This window comes from Cuculus canorus, chromosome 18, assembly GCF_017976375.1.
Source record: "Cuculus canorus isolate bCucCan1 chromosome 18, bCucCan1.pri, whole genome shotgun sequence".
NCBI lineage: Eukaryota > Metazoa > Chordata > Aves > Cuculiformes > Cuculidae > Cuculus > Cuculus canorus.
Window position 1 is genome coordinate 11,661,020 of NC_071418.1, and position 19,950 is coordinate 11,680,969.

The window sequence follows — 19,950 nt, forward strand, 5'->3', positions numbered from 1 at the left end:
GGGCAGCCACCACTTCCCTGGGCAGCCTGTTCCAGGGCCTCAGCACTCTCACAGTGAAGAAATTCATCCTTATGTGTACTCTAAATCTGCCCCTTTCCAGCTTATAGCCATTGCCCCTAGTCCTATCACTACAAGCCTTTGTAAACAGTCCCTCTCAAGCTTTCTTTAAACCCTTCCAGGCACTGGAAGCTGCTCTAAAATCTCCCCAGAGCTGTCTCCAGGCTGAACAACCCCAACTCTATCAGCCTGTCCTTGTAAGGAAGGTGCTCCAGCCCTCGGATCATCTTTGTAGCCTCCCCTGGACCCGTTCCAACAGCTCCATCTCCTTCTTATGTTGAGGATTCCAGAACTGGACACAACACTCCAGATGAGGTCTCACAAGAGAGGAATAGAGGGGCAGACTCCCCTCCCTCGACCTCCTGGCTACGCTTCTTTTGGTGCAGCCCAGGACACGGTTGGTTTCTGGGCTGTGAGTGCACACTGCTGTCTCACATTGAGCTTCTCATCCCCAGCACCCCAAGTCCTTCTCCTCAGGGCTGCTCTCAATCCTGTCATCCTCCAGCCTGTATTGAAATTGGCCATTGCCCTGACCCAGGTGCAGGACCTTGACCTTGTTGAACCTCATGAGATTCTCAAAGGCCCACTTCTCCAGCCTGTCCAGGTCCCTCTGGATGACATCCCGTCTTTCTGGTGTGGCAACTGCATCACTCAGCTTGGTGTCATCTGCAAACTTACTGAGGGTGCCCTCACTCTCACTGTCTATGTCATTGATGAAGCTATTAAATGGCACTGGTGCCAGTACAGATGTCAAATTCCAGTCTTTAGAAAGAGAAGAAAAAAAAAAAAACACCTGAAAAAAAACGCAAACCAAGTCCCCAAACCCATTAAGATTCAGATTTTTTTGTCAGTGTGTATATATTTCACACTGGGATCCACTAGGAGTCGTGTGGATTGGCTGCAGGAACAAAGCCATGGTTCTACGTAGATGCGCACACATCCTGGCCTGAGTTCACCAGAAAAGGTGATAAAGGCTTAGGAACCCACTTTTTGGCGAGTTACTCGATCATGATTTATTAATTAAGGATTAAGATGAGCTCTGGAAATAAAATGTTTTTTAATTAACTGACACATGACAGGGCTGGTTGTTAAAATCATATTAAGCAGATATCGGATGTTTCTGTCCTAGATTGTGCAATCTCATAGTTTCCACTGGTTAGTGAGCATTTTAACCACTGAAGCATGAGGTTTTGATTTTTTTTCCCTGCTAAAAGAGTGGATTGTTGTCCACACAATCTTTTTTTTTTTTTTTTTTGCCATTTTGACTATGCTAACACTTTTTGCTCAGTCTTTGGCTGGCAGATGAGAAAGCTAAATATGAACACACTGTTCTTGGCAAAGACTTGTCTTTCCGCTCCTCCAGTGGTATCAGGATTTCGATGCTAAATTCTAGTTCCTCCTTATTGTGAATTTTACCCCTGTTGTTTCCCAGTTACTTTTTGGGCCTTTCTTTATGTCCCTGGGACTGTATATGTTGCATCAACTTGTGTTGTTAGCAGATGTTATTGCATTCCTGCTAATTGCTCATACTTGGTGCAAAACCTTCACAAAATGCAAGCAAGTGCATAGTTGGAAGAAGCGTTAACCAGCTGAGGAGCTTTCCAACAGGCTTTACTGCCCGAAAGACTTGTGGTGGTGGCATGTCCAGGGACAAGCAGCCCCTGCCCACAGGGCACCTGCTGCTGCTGTCCTTCTCTCTGGTCTCCACCAGCCCCTTGGAGCCACGTCGGAGCCTGAAGGAAGATGCTTTTCTAAAGCAGTATTCCTGACTTTGCAGGTTTGAGTTTATGACAGAAGCCATGATGGTGCACAGTCACTAATTTGATTTTTAGTGCTTTGTTATACCAAAACTTAAGTAATTTACAAGTGTGGCACAGCTTCATTTGTCCAGGTTAGTGGGTTTAGAAGGAATACTCAAGGTTCCTTTTGTGTGCTGTGGCTGTCTTTGTACCCTGTGTCCTCCAATACAAATGGATTTTTTTTCCAAAATTAGCGTTTCTTATTTGTACAACCCTTTTGTTTATTTAGGTGGCAAGAAATGGAGCTCTCTAATATCCTGGTTTATGTCTGTACTAGATAGTCTTGGGTCTTGCCCTAGAGCAAGCCAGGCAGCCTCTTGTTGGACCATTATCCTCCAGACTTCCTGCCCTTAATGGGGAAGAGAAAAGCCCTTTGGAAGGCTCTTTAGTGTATGTATCCTGTATGATGGATACTGATTCTTGACCTGTTTCATGGGTTAAGAATTCCCTCGGCTGAAGGCTGGTTCTTAGTCTGTAGGAGAATTATCCAACGCAGTCTGTTGCAACCATTTTTTCCTTTGCTTTTCAAACCCCATACAAAGCACTAATGAAAAGTAAGTTTCCTTCCTTTTCCCTATGTGACTCTGCTATAAAGAATGTCACTCAAAGGTCTTGACCGTCTTGTCTATATACTTTTTTTGGGGCTGCATTCAGCCTTCATTCATCAAAATAAATTGAGCTGTGCTTTCCGGCAGAAAGCAGAAAGGCTGTGTCTGGTGAAATGAAGGCTGTGGGGAGAGCAAGATGAAAGTAAACAAATCTCCAGAGATGTGGTATGTAAGTCTGCCATTCATCTTTATTTTAATTTGATTAAAAAATATATCTTACCTCTGACACGCAGCTACTTCAGATTTTAAGCAAACTTGTCTCATCTGCGTGCTTTCTGCACAAGCACTCAGACTGCTTTGGTTTCTTGCTGGATCAGAAATGCATAACATTTCTTCCTATTAAGCCTGAAATCTGAGCTATGCAATGTGGGACTTCAAAGTGAGTGTTTTGTCAGGGATGGGTCAGAGAAATGCAGCTCGCTGGCGACATGGAGAGCTCGGGAATCTGAGTGCCCAGTCTGGTCTGCAGCAGCGCTCCCTTATTTGTTACCATTGTACACAGGTTTTGTCATGTCCTGTCCCGTCTGAGTCCCTCCCCGCCAGGTTTGGCCCTTTTCTGCAGCACTGTGAGATCAAATCACCACTGCATCCCTTCCCCCTCCTCCCAGAATTTATCTTTAAGCTTCCAGCAAAATAATTTTTGACATCAGTATAAAGATATGGTGGCAAACGAACTGAGACAGAGCACGTGCTAAGGTACCTTCTGGTCCTGGCTGAGCAAGGATGTCAAATTACGCATGGCTATTTTGCAGTTCAGCTCTGTTCTGCACCCTATTTCTGGACACGAGAGTCCCAATTTTGCATATTTTCATTTCTATAAGGACTCAGTATTTGCTAAACAGGAATATCACATGCTTCCCCCAAGGTGTCTGCTTGAGGATATTCTTTCTCTGTGCTAAACAGCAAAGGAGAGGAGTGGAGAGGAGAGGAGAGGAGAGGAGAGGAGAGGAGAGGAGAGGAGAGGAGAGGAGAGGAGAGGAGAGGAGAGGAGAGGAGAGGAGAGGAGAGGAGAGAAAGGGACTGGTACTCTTCAAAATACTATTATAGCTACAGTGTTCTTCTCAGAAACATCCCAACTGGAATTTCCCACACTTGCAAACATTTTGTGTCTCACCACACAACCCCAAACTCTGAGGGATTGTTTTTCATCTACCAGAACTGGAGTTCCTTGATGCAGCTTTTAGTGTTCCCACTTCCTGGGTAGTCACTTGATTATGGTTAAGTGTCGGTAAGAGTTTCAAAATCCTTGGTGTCTTTCCTAATATTTGGCTCACTAATCTGGTAGCCTGCGGACCCGCTGTTGCAACAAGGGTTTCTGCTGCCTGGAGATGAAAGGCCATCTTGCATACTTGGAGCAGCGGCATTCCTTCGCGCTGGCACCAGGTGGCTGAGGCAGATGTGAGTGATGGGGGAGGTGGGCTTTTTCCAGCGTTGGCTGCAGCCCGCCTGCTGCATGTTGTGAATTTGCTGGTGCAGTCTTGAAGTGTAGTTGATGGTTCTTGCGTGCATGCCTGTTCAGTGCCTCCCTTCCCCGCATCCCACCTCTTGCTGCATCCCCAGTTGCTGTTGCTTATGGCACTGGGAGGGTTTTGCAGCAGCAGACCCCTGTTTCAGAGGTGGGAGACGAAGCGGATGCGCTGGGAGTATGCCAAATCCACAACGTACAGCAGCAGGTTGACGTAGGTGAAGATGGCGATCACCAGCTGGCTGTCCCAGGGGCACTTGCCCTTGGCACAGAGACCAGGGCGCCGTGGAGAGCCGTACTTGCTGTCGAAGCAGAACACCGGCCAGATGACCGCTGCGCTCACGTACAGCAGCACGGCCCCGAAGGTGTAGACAACCACCGAGCGCTCGAAGGGGAACCACATCAAGGCGGTCTTACCTGTGACACTGAAGGCCACCACCACTACTGTCACCACAAAGCAAAAGCTGTAGACAGCCACGCACCACTGTGTTGCCACGTATTTGCTGTACTGGCTGTCGTTCACCAGCGCCCCAAATATGATGCAGGCTACGAAAGCCTGTACGATTTTCAGGAGCCCGGAGACAGTGGCCATGTAGCTGGAGACTTGTCCTGGTTTTGCCCTGGTTAAACACACCTCGGTGGCGTATGCAAAGAACAGGAGGCCTGCGAAGATGCTGGCTGCGATGCGAAAGTCTCTCACCTCACAGCCGATGGGGTAACAGCCAAGTTGGACAAAGTAGAGCGGGTAGATCACGGCAGCCGTGATGGACATGAGTGTGGCAAGCATGGCAAAAGCAGCAGTGAAGTTTCCCCAGGAAATGGTCAGGCAGCTGTGCAGGTGCGTGAATTCGCAGGTGATGATGAAGACAGTGATGGCGAAACAGAAGGTCCAGACAAACATGCAGAAAGTGCCATATGCTGCGCTGAATCCCCCCTGATGGGCTACCAGGCTGAATGTGGTGCATCCAAATGTCATCTGCAGCAAACGAGCTATTCCCACGGGGGACGTCACAGCAGCCGTGTTCAGATACGGCCCTCCCGTGCTCTCCATCTTCTCAGTCCTGCAGACAATACACTTAAAGCCCCCTCCAAACGTGCTTCCAGGGTTTTGCTTCTTTGTCCTGAGTCACACTTGGTACTGGATCAGTAGAGCTGCAGCTCAGATCCCTGCCTTGTCTCTCCTGGTATCGGTAGGTGCTGCATGTGACGTTGAGCGTGCGTTCCTGGCAGCCTCTCGGCACAGCCTTGCCGGCTGCAGGGAGGTTACTGGCTGGCTCTGCCTACCGGCTGCCTTCTCAGAGTACTGCAGTCAGCTCTCTCCAGTTTCTCAGGTCTGAAACCTGCTCAGCGTCCTGTCCTTTTACCGTCTCCTTCCCGATATGATGGCTGAAAGGATCGCCGTCTCCCTGGAGGCTGACATTTATTCCATTTTAGCCCTGCAGCTGTAGCTCTCTGCTGCGCCGTTTGCAGGAACCTGGAGGTATAAATAGGGGCTATATTAATAGTTCTGGAATGAGTCCTGCCCCCCTCAACTGCCGTGAGTGGGTGTTATTTAACACTGAAACTGTGAGCTCTTCTTGATTATCTTGCTACACCTCTAGAAACATTCGGGTTACTGGAACGCCGCTGCTCTCCCTGCAGCCACCCCACGCTGTGGACACTTGGTGGAAGCCGGTTGTGATCCAACCACGCTGCAGAAACAGGAGCTCAGTCCTACAGACCCAAAGCCCCCTGAGCGGTGCGCAAGCCCCAAGCCCCGTGTAACAGGATTTAGGCCAGAGGCTGTGATAAAAGCTGACTCATTTTGCTCTATTTGAGCTGGAGCAGTGATAGATTTCCTTGTGGGGAAAGGTTCTGCTGTTCTTTGAGCAGCAGTTTTCACTGTCTCCTTAAACTCTTCCCTGTCTCTGTTTTATTTATAAGGGAACCAGTTATTCTTGTATTTCTGAAAGCCAGAACCAATTATAAAACAAAATCCTTAACTCTGTTCTGGAACACAGATTTCAATAGATAGTGTCAAACCCTCCCTCCCACTGGATCAAAGCTTTCCCAGGGAGCAGGTTTGGGTATACATTTCCCCAGAATTGATCTCCACCAAAAAGTCTTTTCATTCTGACTCTAAATGCCCCAAAGAAAACTTCAAATGTAATTTCAAAATAGAAAAATCATGACATAGTATAAAAATTCCTGACCTGCAGACTGGCTCTGGCTGTGCAGCTCCCAGTATGGATGCAGGATTGTCCCAGGAGCACAGCACCAAGGGTGACCTAGGGCCAGCACAGCCTTAAAACCCTTCTGAATAGCTCAAGGTACTCACTAGCTGTGCTGATCGAGTCTGTAACTCCTTAACTGGGAATTAAAATCAACCCTCAAGCTTGGTAACAGTAATAATTGCTTAATATCATTATCCCTGCCTATGACAGGGGATTTGGAACTGGATGATGTTTAAGGTCGCTTCTGACCCAAGCCACCATATATGATTCTATGATTGTTTCTCATTCATATATTAACGTCACGGTGTGACACCAGCAATGAATCACCACAGGCAATCACAGAATCACAGAACAGTGTGGGTTGGAAGGGGCCTTAAAGCTCATCCATTTCCCCCACTCCTGCCATGGGCAGGGACACCTCCCACTGGATCAGGGGCTCAAAGCCCCATCCAACCTGGCCTTGAACATCTCCAGGGATGGGGCAGCCAGAACTTCCTTGGGCAACCTGGGCCAGGGCCTCCCCACCCTCATTGTGAAGAAATGCTGGATACTGTAAAGAAAAGTTGACGAAGAGTACATCTGCTCCAATGTGTGATCTTAGCCGGCAGTTCTGGGGCAGTTGAGGCTTGGCCAGGTGAAGGACGCTGCTTACCCTTCTCCCATGACCCTTCCTGGTGCTGCGGCTGGGGATCGAACAGGCTGGTTTGTGGATTGGATGGGCTGGTTTGGGAGCTCAGGCAGCTGAAAGCTCCCAGAGTCACTGGAGGAATACCCGCTCCCAGCAATTTGCTGCACGTAGGGTCTGCTGGCACCAGCGCCGCTGCAGGCAGGGCCCCCACCTGCGATGTGTGACTGCAGCACCTGTGTGCTTGGATCGAATGGGCTTCGGAGGCGACACAGCACATCCAGTGCCTGGCTGCCCACCCCCTGCCTTGCCCACGTAACTGATCTGGCTCAGGATACTAATCTCAGGTTCAAAAAAATAACAGCAGAAAACTTGCACCTGACAGGGATTATTTCTAACCTGGAGTGGTCACTGCTGTGATTTAGGCTGCAGATGTGCATGGTTGCATCCATGCAGCAGTGGCATTGACAGAGCAGCCAGGATGCGGGCACTGGACAGGAACTATTTAAGCTGGTGTTGCTGCTGGAGGTCACTTGTCATCCAGTTTGGGCTTAAGACAAATGGGGACAGATAGAGGTTACAGCAGCATTGCTTGCTGTGAAAAGTAGTGGCTACAGGACTTCAGCAGCTCACAGGCAGCATTTTCTAAGGCAGAGATAACTTTACAGAATGATCTGCCTGAGAACAGTATGAATTTTGTGGATGCTAAGATAAAATGTGCCTACCTCCAGCTTTGTCACCTTCTTGTAACTTCAGTGTCTCTCACGATAATCTCTCCCATTTTCCTTAAGAAGATCCCTGGTGCTAAATGAAGAAAGCCTGCATTTATTTGGGGTAGAAGTTGCACAATTAACATCACAACAGCCAGGAAATGCATCAAGAGAGCCAAGGAGCTCCATGTGAATCTGCTCTGTGATGTTAAAACCCCACCTCTCCTAGTTTTCCAGACTTTACTGACAGTGATTACTGTCTGTGTTGTGGCATCTCCCGTAAAACAGAGGGGCTGTGTTACGAGGCAAAGCTAACTGGCCCAGGTTGCCCAGGGAAGTGGTGGCTGCCCCGTCCCTGGAGGTGTTCAAGGCCAGGTTGGATGGGCTTTGGGCAGCCTGATCCAGTGGGAGGTGTCCCTGGCCATGGCAGGGGAGTTGGAACTGGATAATCTTTAAGGTCCCTTCCAACCCAAACTATTCTATGATTCTATGATTCTACTGCAGCTGCTGGACTCTCACCCATCCTGCCTGGGGACTCTGCTTTGCTGTCCCCGTGCAGTCTCTGCAGTCCCTCAGTGATGCTCTCTTGCACCTAAACACAGCTGAAATCACAGTTGTCCTTCTTCCTCCAAGCAGGATATTAGGATATACAGGTAAGCAGCTCTGCAAAAAGTATTCCAAACTTTGCAGTGGCATTTGTCCTTTAATGCTTCCTAGCAGAAATGCATTGCTGGACACAGCCTAGGGCTCTTGCTGTATCTACAGCAGCAGCATCTGGCATATAGTTATCCTGCAAACAACTGATAGGCACAGCAGTTTCCCTTGGTGCTCCCAAGTGATGAACAACCCCAAGCAGAAATCCAGGCTACTGCTCTGATTGCCTCCACATGACTCCAGCCCCCAAAGGAATCACATCTTCCCGCATGCTTTTCCAAATGTTTTCTGTACTGAAGAAGCCTCTTAACTTAATGGCATAAAAATTGTAATCAGAATAATTAATTAAAACATGAGGGCTATCAGCAATCCCTACACCGAGCATTAGGAAACTCCACTGGCTGTTTAGCCGTGTTCCAGCTCTGCTGGGAGCACCACTCATTTTCTCTTTAGTTCCTTTTCTATCTCAGCTATGCACCAAACCCATCCTGCCCAGCAGCACAGCCGATCTCCTACATAGCACCGCCTGTTTGCTGAAGGCTATGAAGAGTAACTGGGTGGCTGCAGTTTCCTTAGTTCTTGATTTTACTCACCTAGGACAATGGATCTTACAAATAACACTGAGACTGGTCTTGGAAGCGCATGGAATTTCTCTGTGACCTACACATTTTACTCAAGCGCAAGCAAATGCAAAGGCACCAGCAAGAGCTTCTGGATGTATATTGTGCTCCTTCTGCAGGTTTCTCAGCACCAGCTGCAGCAGGTGACACTGAGAAGCTTTTCTGCAACTGCCATGTGCTTCCCCTGCTAAGGAATGGTCTCTTGCACTTTCCAGGTTGTCACACATTCCCTGTCGCGCCCTTGTTCTCCTCCTGTTACCATCAAAGAGGATTCTGCACCTCCTCCGGTGGGTGTGTTCGCAAATGACTACAACAGAAATATTCTGGTGCTTGTCTTGTATTCTCTGCCTTTTATGTTCCAAACGCTCCCTGTTTTAAGACAGGCCAGACGGTCCCATCAAACATTTCTCTTGTTAGAATCAAGCCCTTTGCTGCAAAACCAGATCTCCCTGCATTTTAAAACGTAACGCGCTGGGAAGCCTGGCAAATCTCAGTCCAGCTGAAACTGCCGTGCGAGTATGCAAACACCAGACGCTGGGTGAAAATGTCTGTACTTGGACCTGACGTTACAACCCCTTCATCCGAGAAACAACGACAAAGCATACTGCAAGGGGAACGCAGAAGTCTAATTATTACAAATTGTCAATACCACCCTCAGCCCTCTCCCAGGCACAAGTGATCATAAGGTTAACCCATCCAAACGAGCAGCATATACAACTTTACAAAGACATATGTATGGTTCTCTGGTGAGCCCTTATAAATAGCGTTTTACATATTAAAATAAATATGTCCACGTTGCTGAAGTAGCAAGAGGTTTCTCCGTTATTTAAAAAAAATATGTTACAAAACAATATCATTTATATTTCTTGCTTAGTTTAAAAAAGTAATAAAAAAAGTCATTTTTATAAAATAATATGAAAGTAAATTGAGTACAAGAGTGTCCATCCCTAGCACGTGTCCTGGGTTTGTACGCTGTGACTCCTCATGAGACGCTGACCTCCAAGAAGTCCTGTCATCATTCCTTCACTTCTAGTTGGACAAAAGAAATCCAGTGCTTGCTTTTTTCACCACTTGTATAGAGTCTATGATGTAAAATTCATGGCAAGGGAAGAAGTCCAATATGTGGGGAAGGTTCTCATTGCTGCTATTTATGGCTTTGCTACTCCCTGTATCAGATTGCTTTGTGGAACACAGGGAGAGGACACAAAAGGCCAAAACAGAACCCTGGGGGTTGGAGGTAACAAGTTCCAGTCAAATTCTGTAAGCAAGAAACTACTTTGTTTTTTTTGTTTTCTTGACACATCCTAAGTAGGCTGGAGTGTGGGAGCACGTGGGTGTGAAAAAGTTTGAGTGTGTGTGTGTGTGAGCATGCATCTGCCTGCATGAGCGTAAGGAAGATTAGAAAGTGTGGGAGAAGGGCTGAGAGGCTCCTCCTGATCTCATCTCTCTGCCCCTCTGAAGACCCCTTCCTAGTTACCACTGCTGAGCATTCCCAGAAGTTTACTGGGCTCCAGGCCCTGTTGCTGTGCCATCTTCTGGACATCAAAACCCATGTGCATGAGGAACTGGATCACGTTCATCTCCTGCCCTGTGAACTGGTCCCTGATGGTGGGGCACGAGGGGTTGCAGTGGGGCCACGGGCAGCTGTCGATCAGATGAATTGGGCAGCCTTTCAGAGGCGCCTTCCCATTTTTGTTGCTCTCGTGCAGGCTCCGATCCCAGCAGTGCAGCGCACGGGGTAGTGATGTCCCCTTCACCTGGATGTCTGTCCAGTGACTGAAAGACAAACCGTACCGAGAGTATCAGAGGGGCTGGGCTGCCAGGACTGGCCAATTCCCCCACCGTTTCCCCGTTGACCTTTCAAACAATTTGCAAAAGCACTCACTTGCGCGTAATGATCTCATGGGACAAACAGGCAGGAGCAAAGCTAGCGCTAAAGGAAAAAGGGACACATGGATTAGATCTTGGAAAGACAAAGTAACTCCTGCTAAATAGAACCTTCCAGACTAGGTAGAGGGTAGAATTTTTGCTGCCCCAACAAGATTCTTAGCAACAGCAATGACTATCATGATATAAAACTCAATTGGATGGGAAAGTATCCAGAAGAAAACGGGATCCACCCAGCCTAACATTTGCAACAAGAGACTCCTGAACACGTGCTCTTGCATGAAGTAAAGGCACATTAATGATTCCTCTGCTCCTGTCTCACGAACTCTCTGGATGCTTTATGATCAGCTTTTCTCCCTGTGAGGTCGATGGCTGTGCAATGGCAAGGAGTCTCAGAACTCATCTTGGGGGCAGGGCAGAAAAAAGCACATTTCTATCAATAACAAAGGGTAATTGTGAAGCTGGAAATTACTTTGCATTTATCCAGAAATGAAAAAATGCAAGTTTCTTCATGTAGACTAATAGTTAGCAAATTTACAACACCGTTTCTGCAGAGAACTGAGCAATGCTGCTAGGATAGTGGTTAAGAATGTCTCTTAGATATAAAAATGGCAGGTTTTCCTCAACGCAATACTTACGTCACATCCTTCAAGGTATTTCTCAGCTCCCTACCCAGATTCTGGATGTAGAGCCACTGCCCCTCCTGAACAGGCTGCCCGGTGAGGTGCACGTTGTCTACAGTAAGCTGGGCCTCATCAAAAAGCCACTGCACAACAAAGACTGGACCTAGGAAGACAAAATAGTTAGAAAAGGAATTGCTGTGGATACAGTGGAAACCCTGGCATACATTTTATATCTCTCCTCCGATACTTACATCGAAGAGTGGGGTAAATCTTGTATCCAAAAAAGCAGTTCCATTCCTCTCCTTCTTTAAACTGCAGCTTACAGCGTTCAGGAACAATACCATTCCAGTACCTAGAAGATAAAGCAGTAACAGAATAAAGTCATGGCAAAATCTTAACAACAGACTTCTCAAATCCCAGTCTATTTCTGTTCTGGTTACAGTTAAAACTTACTGACAGCAGAGTTCTGTCTTGGCTACATTTTACCATCAACACATCCTAAAGCGTCTGCAATTGCATACATTCTTTTGCGTGTCTAGATTTTAAATTACTGTATTTTCCAATAAAATAATTGAACAGCCACTGACATAGCTCATAAATACCTAAGTACCAAAATGAAGGAAGACAGGGGAGGAAGACATCTTCTCTGGACGACAACATATAATAAAAGTGTACTTCAGAGCATCTGACTGTACCTTATTCCCCTTCTGATGGCTTCTGTTGGAGCACACGTTATGGTATCAATACAGTCAGTTCTGCGATATTGTTTATTATCCAGGAACCATCCGGAGTCTGCCAAGCCTCGGACCTGAATCCCTTGATAACCCATCTCCTCCAGCTGCTCTGCCACTCGATCCACATTCAGGAGCACTCCTGTCCCTCCGGCACTGCAACAGCAATGTTAATACTGCAGTCACAAGACACACACAGCCATTAAACAACCGGCTGGCACACAGACCCTCTCCCAGCAGCAACACGCAATACACAACCTTATCTGTCCACAGAACAACCCACTGCTAACCCAGTAGTCACCAAGTTATTGCCTTGCTTTACAAAACACTGGGAAATAAAGCCAGCGCTGAGTAACAATCTGGTATCTCAGAACCCAAATCTCGTTCTTGTTCTTTCTTCTGAGTGACATTTGTATTTTAGATCATTTGCAAAACCTTTGTCTGCTGAGAACCCAAATTAATCTGAAGTGAGACACATTCACCCTCTGTGACTTCTACATTACACCCTGTGCTGTGTGTACCACAGCTTCCTGCAACCCCCCAAGTTTCTGAGCACCTGTGTCAGGCAGGTCTGAGTTTTTAATTCAAACATCCCAAATCCATTCACAAGCACGTGGTGGGAGCCACCAGGAGCCAGCATGCAAATGCAGGGAAGGAGGAACACGTTCCCTCCCTCTCACATTATATCATCCCCTACTGTACCATTCAAAGGAGAGAACTGAACTGAGATACAGCGTCTGCTGTGTTTGTGTTACTGTAGTCCTAGGAGAAATATTCCAGGACCCGACGAGACATCCTCCCCAACAGCTTTCTCTTGTGGAAATCCGTCTTCCCCACAGAACACCTCATGGATACCTACCTGCTCCCTGCTAGCAGCAACACTTTGGCGGTGCTAAGACCTTTTCCCACCAGTTCCTTTATAACCTCCTGAATTATCAGTGCTCCCATGAAGGCATATTCGTCTGGAAGAGAGAGCTCAGTGTCAACAAAACTGTTTCCTGTCCAGGCTAAGACTGTCCACAAATGCTTGAGAACGCTATGAAGGGATCATGCACCTAAAGCGAGGCCCATGTTCACCTGACAAGAGATACTTCCCAGAGATACTGCTCCAGAGAAGAGCAATGAAGCTGGTGAGGGGGCTGGAGAACGTCTGACGAGGAGCGGCTGAGAGAGCTGGGGTTGTTTAGCCTGGAGAAGAGGAGGCTGAGGGGAGACCTTATTGCTCTCTACAACTACCTGAAAGAAGGTTGTGGAGAGGAGGGAGCTGGGCTCTTCTCCCAAGTGACAGGGGACAGGATGGAGGGAATGGCCTGAAGCTCCACCAGGGGAGGTTCAGGTTGGATATCAGAAAAAAATTCTTCACGGAAAGAGTCATTGGGCACTGGAACAGCTGCCCAGGGAGGGGGTCGAGTCGCCTTCCCTGGAGGTGTTTAAGGAACGGGTGGATGAAGTGCTGAGGGACATGGTTTAGGGAGTGTTAGGAATGGTTGGACTCAATGATCCAATGGGTCCTTTCCAACCTGGTGATTCTATGATTCCCCTCGTAAAAAACTTGCTTCCCTGACAGAAAGTGGATAGAGAGTGAACAGGACACACAGCAACACACGCTCACCTTCCCATAACGGCACTTAGGAACTGGAAAACTTAAGAGAAGGAAAACAAAAAGGAAGGTGTTGAGATCCTTTCTCTATACAGGCACACCTTCCTGCCACCTGGAATCTCAGTTCCAACTTGCTGCATCCCTTTATTCCCAATTCATAAAGCCAATTCAGACAAGCAATGTCTAACAGAATGTTAGACCCTGACTCCCTTGGCACTACCAAAATGCAGCCACATTTGCCAAAGCATAACAACCCTAAGAAGCTCTGATGAAGTGAAAATGCCCCTTACTGTGCCGAAAAGCCCATCTGTGGTAGCCGTGAGTGGTGGTTTCCTCAATGTATGAGTGTGTGAAGATACACATTGAGGGACACAACGTCTGGCTCAAGGCCAGAGCTCACAGATCAACTCACAGAAAAGCATTAACTTTCTGCCTCTTCAGCCACATCCCGTGGCATCCTAGGCCCAGTTCTCTCTTCACAGCAGCCTCGATGATCAACAGTGATCAACAATTTACCAGCAGTGATTCCATTCTAACCGAAGAAAACTCTTCATGGACAGACAAAAAGAGAACTAAGCCCCTGATGTTTCTACTGACATTGCTGCACCCAAACACCAATCCTGCTCAAGTTAGGAAATCCAGAGAAGTATGAGAGGTAGAACAATTCATTTCCATGAAATCCAGGTTAATCTGGAAGAGGACTCCTTTAAGCAGACTCCCGATGGCAATGCATGTACTAAGATCAACTATTCTTCGCTTCCCAAAGAAACTTCCAAGCAGCTTTAGCCTGACACACAACGGCTCCTTTCAAAGCCCAAATATCCTCCCAATCAGTGTCTGAAACTAAATCCACTGCACTTGCCTCTCACGTCAGCACAGCCACAGTCACATGCCCCAAACCATGGTTTCTCAGCTACAGCATTTAATCTGCTGTCTGCTGGAACCTGGGGATTCATCTAAAAGGAATTTCATTCCTCTAATCCTTGCATACTGCATCAGTGTAACATCTCTGCAATGGCTCTGAACTCTGTCAAAACAGCCTGAGCTAAAGAGATCAGGATGTTTTATCTGGAAGTAGCTTGATATTCTTTCCTGCCCTTCAGCAAGAAAAGGCCTGTTCTTCTTTCATGTAATTTCACAGAAGTCTGGCCATATCCCTCAACATCTGACGTGTGAGGCAGCAACAGCCCGTCAGCAACACTCACTTTTCTCGGACTTGGATGAGGCGCCACTCCAAACATCACTTGAGCAATATGGGATGAATCTGTAAGAGAGAGAGTAATGTGAGCACCGAGGATCCTTTGACATGCACGGAGGGGGAGGAGAGGGTCACGTAACTGGAAGAAAACTAAACCCTGGGAAGGGGAAAAAGGAAGAGTTTCTTGTCCAGTTAGACAACATACCTTCTTGCACACCAAGTGGCAATTATAACTGTCCTGAATTTTCTCCTGAACGCTGGTAGTTTGACTGAGTTAAATTGATAAACAATGATCTAATCGAAACCCTGAGCTAAGTGGGTAGAACGACAGGCCAAGACACCGCTCTCAGCTGTCCCACTGATGCGGAGGCTGAGCTGCCGCAGGGAAACGTCCTGTGCTTCAGTTTTTCACACGGAAAATGAGAAGACCTCATCCATGCAGTGTAAAAGCTGACTGCAGCCACTGGAGGTTTCTGCAGAAATTAAGTGATCTTCCCATTTTTATCTCCGGTTTGCAGAATGCCAGTCAGAAGCCCTCTCTCCTGCTTTTGTCTCCTATATAGATGGATATATATGTTCGAAGCTGGTGACGGGGCTGGAGAACAAGTCTGACGAGGAGCGGCTGAGAGAGCTGGGGTTGTTTAGCCTGGAGAAGAGGAGGCTGAGGGGAGACCTTATTACTCTCTACAACTGCCTGAAAGGAGGTTGTGGAGAGGAGGGAGCTGGGCTCTTCTCCCAAGTGACAGGGGACAGGACAAGAGGGAATGGCCTCAAGCTCTGCCAGGGGAGGTTCAGGCTGGACATCAGGAAAAAATTTTTCACAGAAAGGGTCATTGGGCACTGGAACAGCTGCCCAGGGAGGGGGGGAGTCACCTTCCCTGGAGGAGTTCAAAGGAAGGGTGGATGAGGTGCTGAGGGGCATGGTTTAGGATTGTTAGGAATGGTTTGACTCAATGATCCAGTGGGTCCTTTCCAACCTGGTGATTCTATGATATATAAACTCATGTCTTTCTCCCTTGCTCTTCTCTGAACTAGAAGAGCTGCCCCACATCCCTCTCAAACTGGCAAATGTGCACAGACTACCAGCTCACTGCTCACAACAGCATTTGCCACTCCACTTACTTGAGAAGCTTCCCTAAGCTACTCCCATTTTCTGTTCCTTACAACACTCCACAATTCCAAGGAGACTGGATTACAGCTTCTCCCAACCCTGCCAACACTACATGTTAAGAGAACAGAACTAGACCAAATGAGGAGACGGAATTTCCTCTCGCAAGTGTACGTCTTAGTCTTTGCATCATTCTTGCCAGCCTAAAAGGCAGCAGACACCATTTCTGTATAAACCCGTTTCCCTTCGTTGTCCCTCCTTACACCATGTTTGCATTCCACCAGTGGGGATTTTCTTCTGGCTGTGACGACAGGATCCCGGTGCCTGCAGAAGGGCACAAAGAAACAAGAAATGCACAGATGACAGTCTGTGACGTCAAGAGAAACCCTGTGAGCCTCATGCAGGATCTCTGACCACGCAGAAAACAGACACCCATGATGAAAAACATCAGGAAGGGAAGTGGAAGGAACAGTTCCAAATTAGCCCCGAGGCAGATGTGCCTTTCAGAATTTGATTCATGCCAGAGACGAGGCCAGTCCAGAAGCCTCTTGCAGGACAGAATGGAAGCCGTGATACAGACACGTAAAATTAAGCACTCCCCCAGAAAACATTAGCAGGTGAATTCTGATATAGGCAAGGACAAGATATGTGTGAATGACAGTGGTTTAGGATTCAGAAAGCCGGAGCCTAAGCAGTGAGAATGAAGACTGGAGCTCAACATGTGGCCTGAAGTGTGGGTACCTGGGGTGCTAATTTCATCTTATGCTTGACTCTGAAAGATGGTACAAAGACTTGATGTGAGCACCAAACAAAGGCTTTCACACGAGCTGCTGTATCTGGATAACTGATGTTACACCATTATGAAGGGGAATGGAACCACACAGCTCCAGGTAAGAGCCTGGAGAGTTAATTTGGTCTCTCCCTATGCAGGTGGGTCTAGTCCTACTGCAGGCAAACACATGCAGCCAGGGCAGCATGCCAGGATGTGTATTTGTCCCAGCAAACGGATGGAGAAGCGCAGGACCAGCTCAGACAGGATTAAGAGAAACACAAAGACTCTTTAACAACCAAAACCCTAGTACCCAGCTCTGTGAAGTGAGGATCCCAACAGGTCTGAGAGTATGGGCATGCAGAAAGAGCGCATGACGGCCAGAGCCCAGAACACTAACTGCACATCCCAATGCATGTGTGCCTCCGGGGTCTTGGAATACCTTTAGGGAGCAGGGGGGTCTCTCAGGAAGGAGCAGGTGCCTGTGTCCATGCCCGTGTCCATGCCCAAGCCCATATACGTGCCTGTGTTCGTGCCCCTGTCCGTTTCCATACTTGTGCCCATGTCCATGTCCAAGTCTGTGCCCATGTCCTTGCCCATGTCTGTGCCCATGTACATGCCCATTCCCACTCCCATTCCTGCTGGCACTGGGCAGGAGCTGCAGCAGCCCTGGTCCTGCTCACTCGGTGCTGCACAGGGCTGCAGGTCACAACTCACCCACGCGGGTGGCGGGCCACTCCCTGGAGCTCATCAGCCGCCGCATGGCGCCGTACCGGGTGTCACAGTTCTCCCTGCTGAAGCAGTACCACCCCCCTGGAGGGGAGAGAGGCATCAGCATGGCCGGAGAACCGGGGTGCCAAGGGAACCAGTACGGGACAAACAGGGAGGGGGGGTGGACACGCGGTGCTGGTGCTCACCTTCCAGGAACAGCAGCCACCGCCGGCTGCCCTTGGACTCCTTGAGGTAGTAGCTGCAGACAAACAAACAGCATGGTGTGAGCACCGGGCACCTTGACCTCTGATGCCTGGGGTGCATCCCGGGATGCAGCACTCTGATGCCCGGGACACAGCTCTTTGATGCCCAGGATGCATCCCAGGATGCAGCACTTCAATGCCAGGGAATAACCCGGGGTGCAGTGCACTGATGCCCAGGGTGCATCCCAGGACTCAGCACTTTAATGTCCGGGGCACATCCCAGGATACTGCACTCTTGATGCCTGGCATGCAGTGCTCTGATGCCCGTAGCATATACCGGGACACCTCGCTGGGATGCCCAGATTACATCCCGGAATGCAGAGCTGTAATGCCTGGGATGGAGAACTTCAATGCCCGGAGTGCATCCCGGGACGCAGCACTTTAATGCCCGGGGGCGAATCCCAGGACGCTGTGCTCTGATGCCTGGTATACAGCACTGTAATGCCGCGGGTGCTTCCTGGGATGCAGAGCTTTGATGCCCAGGATGCAGCGCCTTGATGCCCAGGGCGCATCCCGCTATGCAGCACCTCCATTCACGGGGAGCATCTCAGTGCCCGGGACGCAGCACCTCCGTGCCCGGGGCGCATCCTGGGACACCGCACTCTAATGCCCGGAGCACATCCCGGGATGCAGCGCTTTGATGCCCGAGACGCCGCGCTGTCATACCCGGGACGCATCCCGGGACGCAGCACCTCGATGCCCGGGATGCAGCACTGCAATGCCCGAGGCGCATCTCGGGACACCTCGCTCCAATGCCCGGGGCGCATCCCAGGATGCAGCACTTTGATACCCGGGACGCCACGCTCCGATGCCCGGGGCTCATCCCGGAGCGCACCCCCTCGGTGCCCGGGGCTCATCCCGGAGCGCATCTCCTCGGTGCCCGGGGCTCATCCCGGAGCGCACCCCCTCGGTGCCCGGGGCTCATCCCGGAGCGCATCCCCTCGGTGCCCGGGGCTCATCCCGGAGCGCATCCCCTCGGTGCCCGGGGCTCATCCCGGAGCGCACCCCCTCGGTGCCCGGGGCTCACCCCGGAGCGCACCCCCTCGGTGCCCGGGGCTCATCCCGGAGCGCACCCCCTCGGTGCCCGGGGCTCATCCCGGAGCGCATCCCCTCGGTGCCCGGGGCTCATCCCGGAGCGCATCCCCTCGGTGCCCGGGGCTCATCCCGGAGCGCATCCCCTCGGTGCCCGGGGCTCATCCCGGAGCGCACCCCCTCGGTGCCCGGGGCTCACCCCGGAGCGCACCCCCTCGGTGCCCGGGGCTCATCCCGGAGCGCTCCCCCTCGGTGCCCGGGGCTCATCCCGGAGCGCATCCCCTCGGTGCCCGGGGCTCATCCCGGAGCGCATCCCCTCGGTGCCCGCGGCGCGTCCCGGGGCAGCAGCTCCCCGTGCACCTGTCGCTGCGGCGCCGCTCTCGGCCGCGCGGTGGCGCCGCAGCCCCAGGGGCGCGGGGCGCGCGGGGCGGCGGGAGCGGGGACTCACCCGGCGGGGCTGCCGTCGTTGCAGGTGACCGAGGCGTTGTGCAGGAGGTGCAGGCGCAGCTCGTGCGGCAGCGCCTGCGCCGAGCAGGGGTACAGCGACTGCGCCAGGCTCTTGACCTGCGCCATGAAGCTGTCCATGTTGCCCTCTACGGCCGTGAAGTCCAGCGGGAAGCTCTCCGCCGACTCGCCGCGCTCCCGGGGCGCCGAGCCCCGCCGCCGCCAGCCCTTCCTGCCCTCTCCGCCGGGCCCGGCGTGCAGCAGCCCGAGCAGCAGCAGGAGGTGCACGGCCGCCGTGCCCATCGCCGCCCGCCGCCACCCGCCGGCGGCGACGGAGGCGGCGGCGACCGCGGGCGGCCCCGGGCGTCGAGCGGCACCGCCCGCGCTCCGCCGCGCCCCGCCACGCCGCCCGGGGTCGCGGAGGTCGGCGGCGGCCGGCGAGGAGGGCGCGGGGTCGCGGCGGGAGCCGAGCATGGCAGAGGGAGTGCGCGGGGAGCGCGGCGGGGGCGCCGCCAGCCCGGGCGCCGCGTGGGGCAGCAGCCGGCCGAGCCCCCGCCCTGCCCTGCCCTCCGCCCCCTCGCAGCGAGGCGGAGGGAGCGGGGGGTCTGCGGCACCGGCACGGGGACTGGGGGGGGGGGGGGGAGCGCCCCCCCGCCACCGCCTCCTCCGACAGCGCAGCCCGCGGCGCCCCCAGCCGCGCCGGCTCCTCCTCCTCCTCCTGCCCCGGGGGCAGCGGGAGCCCGAGGGGCCGTTTTGCCCTGAACAGCGACCGCGGGGACACGCGAGGGGTGCTCCCGGGATGGGGATTTTCTCCCGGGATGGGCAGTCGCTCC

The 19,950-nt window shown here is 51.0% G+C and overlaps 2 protein-coding genes across 3 annotated transcripts; both read right to left on the reverse strand.

Annotated features, from left to right (window-relative positions):
* Positions 1 to 1,380: 1,380 nt before the first annotated feature.
* On the reverse strand, positions 1,381 to 4,980 carry MYADML2 (myeloid associated differentiation marker like 2). The gene has a single exon (XM_009558990.2). It carries the CDS (start codon positions 4,978 to 4,980, stop codon positions 4,075 to 4,077), a length of 906 nt encoding a protein of 301 aa, XP_009557285.1. The 3' UTR covers positions 1,381 to 4,074.
* Positions 4,981 to 5,282: 302 nt separating this feature from the next.
* On the reverse strand, positions 5,283 to 19,491 carry NOTUM (notum, palmitoleoyl-protein carboxylesterase). 2 transcript variants are annotated; one of them, XR_008452909.1, is made up of 12 exons: positions 19,122 to 19,491; positions 17,585 to 17,637; positions 17,385 to 17,480; positions 16,162 to 16,222; positions 14,798 to 14,856; positions 12,852 to 12,954; positions 11,957 to 12,148; positions 11,513 to 11,613; positions 11,277 to 11,424; positions 10,637 to 10,684; positions 8,725 to 10,527; positions 5,283 to 5,403 (listed from the first exon to the last, which is right to left on the reverse strand). XR_008452909.1 is itself a non-coding variant. In XM_054083604.1 (11 exons), the coding sequence occupies exons 1-11, from the start codon at positions 19,418 to 19,420 to the stop codon at positions 10,221 to 10,223; spliced, it is 1,467 nt and encodes a 488-aa protein (XP_053939579.1). In that variant the 5' UTR covers positions 19,421 to 19,491; the 3' UTR covers positions 8,029 to 10,220. The 2 variants fall into 2 exon arrangements, 1 of the variants encoding a protein (XP_053939579.1); XM_054083604.1 differs by lacking the exon at positions 5,283 to 5,403 and having other exon boundaries at positions 8,029 to 10,527.
* Between the last annotated feature and the right edge of the window lie 459 nt (positions 19,492 to 19,950).